At 38.0% G+C, this 9,776-nt stretch overlaps 1 protein-coding gene across 1 annotated transcript; it reads right to left on the bottom strand.

Moving 5' to 3' along the window:
• Nucleotides 1–8,721: 8,721 nt before the first annotated feature.
• NEUROG3 (neurogenin 3) lies at nucleotides 8,722–9,387 on the bottom strand. Its single transcript, XM_075841255.1, has one exon. The coding sequence runs from the start codon at nucleotides 9,385–9,387 to the stop codon at nucleotides 8,722–8,724; it is 666 nt and encodes a 221-aa protein (XP_075697370.1).
• Between the last annotated feature and the right edge of the window lie 389 nt (nucleotides 9,388–9,776).

The raw sequence follows: 9,776 nt of genomic DNA, 5'->3' as shown, positions 1-9,776 counted from the left end.
TTCCCTAGTAAAAGTAAAAAGAAATTACCCGGCCGTTGCCTTGGTGACGTGTCCCTCTCGCTATCCAGCCTGACCTCCCTGGATGACGTGGCAGTCCATGTGACCGCTGCAGCCTGTGATTGGCTGCAGCCGTCACTTGGACTGAAACGTCATCCTGGGAGGCTGGACTGGAGGAAGAAGCAGGGAGTTCTCGGTAAGTATGAACTTCTATTTTTTTTACATGTTGATGTATATTGTGATCGGAAGTCACTGTCCAGGGTGCAGAAACAGTTACTGCCGATCGCTTAACTCTTTCAGCACCCTGGACAGTGACTATTTACTGATGTCGCCTAGCAACGCTCCTGTAATTACGGGTGCACACACGTAGTCACTCGTAATTACGGGTGCACACACGTAGTCACCCGTAATTAAGGGAGCCCCATTGACTTCCTCAGTCTGGCTGTAGACCTAGAAATACATAGGTCCAGCCAGAATGAAGAAATGTCATGTTAGTAAAACAAATATGCTACGCAACACACATAACATCTGCGGACTTCATTGCGGAATTTTGACTCTCCATTGAAGTCAATGGAGAAATTCTGCAATGAGTCCGCAACAAGTCCGCTACACTTCCGCAACAACCATTGTATGCTGCAGACACCAAATTCCGCACCGCAGCCTATGCTACGCAGCGGAATTGTCCGCAACGTGTAAACGAACCCAACCACAAAGCTGTGGAAGGCAATGGAGAAACGTGTACGCTGCGGACTGTCCGTAGCGGAATTCCAGAGCAATTCCGCCACGTCTGGTCATGCCCTAAAACTCTTCATAAATTGCATTTTTTTAATCCGCAGCATGTAAATTTATGCTGCGTATTAATTGTTTTTATATTGTGGATTTTCCCCATTAAATTCAATGGGATGGTAAAACACGCAATCAATAGCACATGTTGCAATTTTTGCGGTGAAAAAGGTGCAATTCTGCCGCAAAAATCACAACTCATAAAGAAAAAAACGATTATCCTGACCTAGATCTCTCTGCTTCTGCGATCACAGGCTGCAGTGGTCACATGGGATAAAACATCATCCCAGAAGGCCGGGCTGCAGGACGTCAGAGGGACGCGTTGCCATGACTACGGGTAAGTATAGACTGCTTCCGCAGCGGCTGAAAAACTGCACCACAATTTGGTGAGATTTTTGTTTTTGCTAGAATTCCCTGCAGAGACCATGGTGCATACGCTGTGTACTTTTGCGAAGTGTATCCGCCCTGTGTGAACATACCCTATCAATGTAACAGATTCTACCTTTGGTGGACTAGAGCTCTCATTTACTTATTTCCTTGTCTCCAACAGCCTCTATATGGCACCAACATATTTTTCAGCGTTGTACAGAGATTGTTATTACTCCCATAAGTCCCTGCCCCCAACGGGGCTCACACACACAAAAAAACAAAAAAGGTCAATTTCATAGGAAGTTAATTAATCTATCCCTGTGTTTTTGGAGTGTGGGTGGATACCCACTCAGACACAGGGAAAACATACAAACGCCATCAGATGCTGTTCTTAGTCGGATTTGTACCCGCACTTGACCTTCTAAAGTATATGAAACATTTGAATGGATGTCCAATGTCTCTTTGTCTCTGCTAAATATGTACATTATAGTCCACAAAGTAGTCAACAATATAAATTATCTTTTTATATTCATTTGCATTCATTATATAAATTAGAACTTTGTGTGTTAAGCTTTTGTGACGTAAATAATATAGCAACCTGTGTCTGCAGGGTAATCAGGAGGAGTTCAAAATTAATATTAAATAACAATAATAATAATATTTAAATAACTAATCCATAAAACAGAAACTATCATAAAGTATTGAATTCATTCCTGTTCACATCTGCATCCGTTGCAGATTCCATCATTTTTGCTGGACATAACACAGGGCTATTTTGTCTGACAAAATAATGCCAATTGTCGGGCGCTGTTGGTTTTCGTCATGAAATGGATTCTGCGCTTCCGTTTTTCCTGTTATTCTGTTCCTTTGACAGAACAAAGTAATGGAAATCGTAGCACAGATGTGAACAGAGCCTAACTGTGTGACAGACCAATGATGCATTCAGTTTATTGGAAATAAGGTACATATAGGTATACTGACCCAAAGATGATTTATATTAAAAAAAATACATATTCTAAATACATAATTGGAAAATAGGTAAATTATGTCTAAATAACTTAACCCCTTAGTGACCAGCCCATTTTAGGCCCTAATGACCAAGCTATTTTATTCGTTTTTCTATAGTCGCATTCAAAGAGCTATAACTTTTTTATTTTTTCGTCTACATAGCTGTATGAGGACTTGTTTTTTGCGGGATTAGTTGTGCTTTTTAATAGCACAATTTTTGGGTACATATAATTTTTATATTAATTTTTATTAACCTTTTTGGGGGGGATTATAAAAAAAACTGAAATTCCGCCATTGTTCTATGCGTTTTTAAATTGACGCCGTTGCCTGTGCGACGTAAATAACATGTTACCTTTATTCTATGGGTCGGTACGATTACGGCGATACCACATATGTAGAGGTTTTTTATGTTTTACGTCTTTTGCACAATAAAAACACTTTTGAACTAAAATTATTTGCTTTTGCATAGTCGCTTTCCAAGAGCCGTAATTTTTTTATTTTTCCATCAATGTAGTGATTTTTTGGGCTTGTTTTCTGCGGGACAAGACGTAGTTTTGAATGGTACTGTTTTGAAGTGCATGGGACTTATTGATTAATTTTTATTATGACTTTTGGGGGGCAATGGAAAAAAAATTGCAATTTCGCCATGGTTTTTTGCGTTTTTTTTTACGGTGTTCACTTTGCGGTTTAAATTACATATTAACTTTATTAATGGAGTCATTACGGTCGCGGCGATACCACATATGTGTACTGTTTTTTTTTTTACACTTTTACTAAATAAAACCACTTTTTATGGAAATAAATGTTTTTGTTTTTTTTTTTACTGTCCTTTTTATTAATAATCTTTATTTCACTTTAATGACTTATTTTATTAGTCCCACTAGGGGACTTTACTGTGCAATGTTCCGATCGCTGCTATAATGCTTTGGTATACTTCGTATACCAGAGCATTATTGCCTGTCAGTGTAAATCTGACAGGCAATATGTTAGGACGTGCCTCCGGCGCGTCCTAACAGGCATATGTCCAGGGCAGACCTGGGGGCTTTTATCAGGCCCCCGCCTGCCATGACACCCCATCGGAGACCCGCGATTGCATTCGCGGGCCGCCAATGGGTGACAGAGGGAGCTCACTCCCTCTGTAAACAAAGTTAAATGCCGCGGTCGCTATTGACGGCGGCATTTAACGGGTTAAACGGCCGCGATCGAAGTAAACTTCGATCACGGGCGTTGGAGCAGGAGCTCAGCTGTCATCAGACAGCAGAGCCCCGGCTCCTGCCTGCACGGGAGACCCGTGCAGGACTTAGACTAGGCTGACGTGAAAAGGCGTCAGCCTAGCCTAAAGCCCATTAGTGACCGACGTAAAAAGGCGTATTAGTGGTCACTAAGGGGTTAAATGTCCCATGTTTGTTATAACATTTGGCCTCCATTTATTAAATTTTTTACAACTGGTCAACCGTTGGCAGGTCAAACATGATGTACACAGTAGATGGGTTCTTCCTATAAGTTAGTATTGTAAGGCTAAGGCTTCGTTCACATCTGCGCTAGGGCTATGGCTTCCGTTTGTGTCTGTCAGGGCTCCGTTCCAACAGAAAACTTTGATGGAACTTCGGATCGGAGCCCTGACAGACAAACGGAAGCCATAGGTTTCTGTTTCCATCACCATTGATTTCAATGGTGACGGATCCGGTGCCAATGGTTTCCGTTTGTCTCCGTTGTGCAAGGGTTCTATCGTTTTGACGGAATCAATACCGTAGTCAACTGTGCTATTAATTCCGTCAAAATGACGGAACCCTTGCACAACGGAGACAAATGGAAACCATTGGCACCGGATCCGTCACCATTGAAATCAATGTTGATGGAAACCTATTGTTTCCGTTAGAGTCTGTCAGGGCTCCGTTCCGATGGAACGTTGGAACGGAGCCCTAGCTCAGATGTGAACGAAGCCTTAGCCTTACAATACAATACAAAACAAGAAAGGGTGCCAAGAAAAACGGATCCATTATAAATTGATAAAAACCTGATGCAAACTGATGCTTCTTGTCTGTTTTTTGACGGATGCATTAAACTAATCCTTTAAAAAAACTGATAATTTACCATACGTATGCATCCGTTATTTTTATTTTAATATCCACTAATCTAAAAACGGATCAGAGTAACTGATTATACAATGCAAGTGTGAACTTAGCCTAAGACTATATAAATAAGTCTGTATATGAGTTATTTGTTTTGCACCACTCCAAAATATTGTCCGTTCCAGTTTGTATTAATGAATCCTAGGAGCCTTAGTATACCAAGCTTTAAAACATTCTTGCTTGGCATAGACTTAAATATTTATTCTGAGTATTGTTCTTATATTTCTTATTATTGCATCCATATTTCTATAAAATTAAAACGGGGCAATTAATCTATAAAAATTGCTGTAAATGCTGTACATTTTACAGGTAGAAAGGGTCTTAAACTAGTTTAATAAGGACTTATCTTTAGGAATAACATTGATTTAGCTGCTTGCTGCCTGCCTATTAATCAAAAAGAAGCCTCCCAAATAGAGGAATTTGAATGAGAAAGCAATAGATTTGTTTCAATGCAGGATGCCCCAGTAGGGAGTTCCAGGCTATTTAAAAGCCTGCAGAGAAAGGAAGAGGGAACGTACAGGCAAAATATGTAGCGTGGTAATGGTGATTTGTCTGGCAGCAGGAGATTGCTGAGACCCTGACAGGAGTCTTGTCAGTGTCTAGAGGGAGGCCTTTTTGGAGTTGAATAGTCTAAATGAGCCTGTAATGAAGGGAAGCCAGTGCTCTGTGTTAACTCTGCACTGTTCAGGACCATGGTCAGTGGTGCATTTCCTAGCATTGTCTACATCAATCTTGGCTCTGACATTAACTACTGTGGGTTTCAGCATTAAATAGTATAAGCGTAAAATTCACCCATTGGGGTGTTCCATTGAGAACCTTAAGAAAATGCTGGGCCAATCTGTTACTTTTTATACCCTCCAGTTGAACTTTTCTATTCAATTGCAAGCCAATTACGGCCATTTTAATTCTCATAAAAAAGAGGGGAGCATGCTATTTTAGACTCATTGCATGCTCTAAATCAATTAAGTTCCATTGAACTCATGCTATATGTGGAAAAAAGCATGCTCACTTTAAAATTCTCTTAAAGATCATCATAGATACATAATTTTCATTGGGAAACTTTGCAAAAATTTCATTTAAATTTCCCAATTTTTAATGGCTGAACTAGAAGACATTGTATGCAAATTAATATTCTATTAAGTGCAGCATAGAAAATTTCATGTTATGAAAGAAATGAACACTAATAATCTCAGCTTAGATTTGATGGATAATTATTGAATTCCATTTACTACTGCACAATTGCTGTCCACTTCCCATGTCACCTTTGATCTTGCCACCATTTTGAATATTTAAGTTATGCACTTACCCATATTAATGAAGTAAAAAATATATTTGCATTGTTGCTTTCCAAAGAAGACAATTAACGTTTGTATAAAAAGATTTAGAAGGCTATGGTACGGTGTCTTATAGCACATTGTACCCTCCAGTTAGGGTCAGACTGGCCCACCGGAATGGCAGATGATCTTCTGGTGGACCCAGGCTCTGAAACAATAAGCTGACATTGGAGCTAATCACTTGCCACTAGGGTCTATTTCTTATGGGTTAGTTCACAAATAACCTATTATTGATGGTATTTCCTGCATATGCAATGATAATAAAGTTTATGATGCAATTAAAAGTAGACATGCACATGTTCTGTATAGATGGAGGGTGGCATCTCAGAAGGATTTCCTTCATGGACCTAAGGAACCCCAATCCAACATAGTCTTAAGTATTGTTAAAAATGTTGGAGAGAAAAGATGTGGTGATTACTCAAGGATGGGGTTTAACTGATCCAGTAATGGCATAGAATATTATGGTGAAATTGCATAAAATGGAGCTGAGATTGATCGCTAGGTTTGCCAACTGCCCGTTAAAATAGTGGAATTTTGGCCATTGTTTCTGGTGTCAGGATTTTTGTAGAAACTGAGGGAACTTCTGTAGATCCCTAACTGTGATAACTTTGGAGAAGACTCCATCTCCCATTTTGTCTCCTGGTCAGTGTGCTTCCCTTCAGCAATAACATGCTCTATTCAATACAGTAAGGACTATTAGTGGTAGTAATCTATTGTCCGATGTGAATATATTGGCACTATGCTGTAATGTTATGGGAACTATGGTTGGTACTATGTCTTTATGAATACATTCTGGTGTTAAAATCTGTGCATAAAAAATGTGTCACTGTTTGTGATTTTTGGATAAGTTGTTTAGAAAAAATACTGAGATTTGCAGCTTGTTAATGGCTCATTCAGGTAGCTACAGATTCACTGAATGTCAAAATTAATAGCATGTAAAAAAATGAAAATAAAAATAATGCAAATAACAAGAGAAAAAAACAAGGCCGCCTTTATTAAGCCGTTGGCCAAATTTTTGCATTGGCTCATGACTCCTCGAGGTAATAGGACTTAGTAAATCATTAGCAGGATGAATCTGGACCATGCGTAGCAGAGTGACAGTAAGCCATCCTTCAAGACTCACATTTGATCTGTTTGTGTGGATATGTTGAACATCGTGCGTTGAAGTGCCAAATTTCTTTTGTTTTACAAATTGCTTCAATAGCATCCTTTAGCTTCCATTAAAAGAATTCAACTGCCAATTATTAGCATGACAATAACCATTTGGCACATAAGCATCTCTTTGTCATCAAGACACATTGCAATGGGGACAGTGAGAGAATGCCCCTCTTTGGAAGCCACAGTGAAAGGAAGATGATATAAATCTAACTACTACAAATTGATTGTGTGGAAGCTTGATCTGCATTCACATCAGCATTCCAGCCCAATGTTCAGCCTCCGTGCACAGAACAACCACATTTTTGCTATAAAGGGTTTACTACTCTCTGCTGAATGCCTAAGTGTGTGAAGTCTTGAACATTGTCCATTATTGTTTAACTTTTTAATGCTAAAAAGGTATTTTTTTTTCTATTGGGCTGTATTTTACCAAGAAATGTCCCAACAAGCCAATACTCTCAAACTATAAAAACTTATCTATGTGAGTGATAATAAAATAAAGGAAGGATTCAAAGTAGGAAAATAAGGGAAAGAAGGAATAAGTAAATAGGAAGGAGAGAATGAAATGAGCAAAGGAAGGAAGCAAGGAAAGAAGAAATAAATTGAAGAGGAAATATTGGAGGATGACATGGAAACAGAGACCAAGAAGATGACATTTTAATATATAATAATAATAATAATAATGGATATAAGTGCATACAACTTTACATGGCAACTAATCCTACAATATTATAATATACTCATTGCCCTTTAAGCCATATATGTGTATTATTTCCTGTGAATATGTTATGCGTCCCTTTTGGCTGCTGTGCAGTTCCACAAGTATGGCTCTTTTATACACTGGGGCTTTCTTAATGTACAGGTGAGTTAGAGGTCTAGAGCTTGCCAGGTGCGGTACAGACTTCATACCCCATGGCACTGCACTATGTGAAAGCAGAAGCCAGCTACTAAGAGACCATTAATCTTTACTTACTAGATTATATCTCAAGAAGTGAAACACTCTGTTTACTTCCTTCCAGATTGTAATTACTGTAACACTTTCCTTTTTATCCATTCAGCTGCTTACTTACGTTTGCTACTTCATTTGTCATTTGTCAATTATATAGCGATTCAAAGTAATTAACTCTTACCTAAATGCAGCCTTATAGTTATTCTATATATACACACACATATATATATATATACATATATATATATATATATATATGTGTATACATATATATATGTATATATATATATATATAAAATTACACCCACACCCATCTCTCATATTTATCTGTGTATCATATAATCCAGTCTATGTATATAATCGTTTTGCATGTGTGTGTATATATATATATATATATATATATATATATATATATATATATGTATGTATATTTGACATATTGTAAGGGAATCGGGTAAATATTTTAACACAACTGGTTTTTCCATTATTGCTGAATATTTTATTGCAATGATACCGTGAGGTACAATTATTCAACATGGTGCAAAAATATATTTGTACACTATATATATATATTTATACTGAAACCATACAATTAATAAATACAAATGATTAGAAAAGATATAATTTAAGAACAGCAAATAGCTGGAAATCAATAATCATACAAGTCTATTACAGAATAAACTTTAAAAATCAATATTACAATATGCACAGTGGTAAAGAATTGTGATGTTTTTTAAGAGCTAATAAAGATACTGTTTTCTTTTACAAGAAAAGTGCAAAAAAATCTTATTTTTTCAATGTAAGGTAAGAAGAGAAAAAAAACAATACTTAAAGGAAATAAAGCATTTACAATGCAGAAATAGACACATAAATATACAGTAAAGGGGATTGCAGAGGGGATGAGATTAATTTATGTCTCTGTTACAGTAAACTGACCATTAAGAAGAGTGAATGTGAGCACAAGGACACCCAGTGATGGGGACAGAGGAACAATTCATTTGAACTCTGAAAAAGTATCAGCGTATCTCAGGCAAGAACTGGATTGAGAAATTAAATCGTCCATGTCTGTGGGACTATGACTGCTGCTCTGCGACTCTGGAGAATAGAGAGAGTCCCAGTCGCTTGAGGAACTGCAGCTACTATTTGGACTAGCGAGATCCACCATTAAACACGTCTTAGATAACTTTTCAAATGTGTCTGTCATGCCCTGTTGTGCTATGCTAAATAGGCTATGGTCAGCCATCCGCAGAGTCTCAGATAAAGCCCAGATATAATTGTGAGCAAACCTAAGGGTTTCAATCTTGGTAAGCTTGGCATCATCTGGAAAGGTAGGTAGAACACTCCTCAAGGCATCCAAGGCTGAGTTCAGGTTGTGCATTCGGTTCCTTTCTCTATCATTTGCTTTTACCCTGCGATTCTTCTTTTGTTTAATGATTGTTACTTCATTCTTGACTTGTGATCGCCGTCTCCCTTTTTGCCTCCTACTCTTCGTCTCCCTGGAGTTAGTAAGGGAAAATTTTTCTCCCACTAAACAACCTTTACTCCCAGCTGAGGGGGCTGGAGAACAGGGCAGAGAAAGAGAAGGGTCCTCCTCATCAGAGACATCATAGTAAAGGTATCTCTCGCTTCTGCTATGGCTGTTCTCTGTTTTTGGAGACATTCTGAAAAATTGAACCAGAAATATGTGTGAGTTTAGCTGTAAACCTTTAAATTCTCATAGATTAATATATATAAAATTTGTCACGTTAGTTCTATGAGTATTATACTTGAATCGAAATCTTTAGAATAATATGTAGCACATGGCTTAAAATGAAATGATACAAATAATGTAAACGCTTACAAAAGGGGAATTGCAAAGCCAAAAACATACCTTGTAGACTTTCAGGCTGTGTTGCTGTATAAAGTTGATGGTAGCAGGAAGAAGGCACCAGGAGATGTGGGGTGTTTTCCTTTCCTGGACCTCTAGGTCTTATATGTAAGAGGAGCTTCTGTAGAAGGATGTGTGAAGGATGTGCAACAGGCACACGACTAGCATCCAGGCATATATAT

This window comes from Rhinoderma darwinii, chromosome 11, assembly GCF_050947455.1.
Source record: "Rhinoderma darwinii isolate aRhiDar2 chromosome 11, aRhiDar2.hap1, whole genome shotgun sequence".
Taxonomy (NCBI): domain Eukaryota; kingdom Metazoa; phylum Chordata; class Amphibia; order Anura; family Rhinodermatidae; genus Rhinoderma; species Rhinoderma darwinii.
This window is presented reverse-complemented; position numbering and strand designations above follow the sequence as displayed.

Excerpts from the sequence above, each read along its gene's own strand:
- NEUROG3 (XM_075841255.1), bottom strand. The coding sequence starts at position 9,387 with ATGTCTCCAAAAACAGAGAACAGCCATAGCAGAAGCGAGAGATACCTT.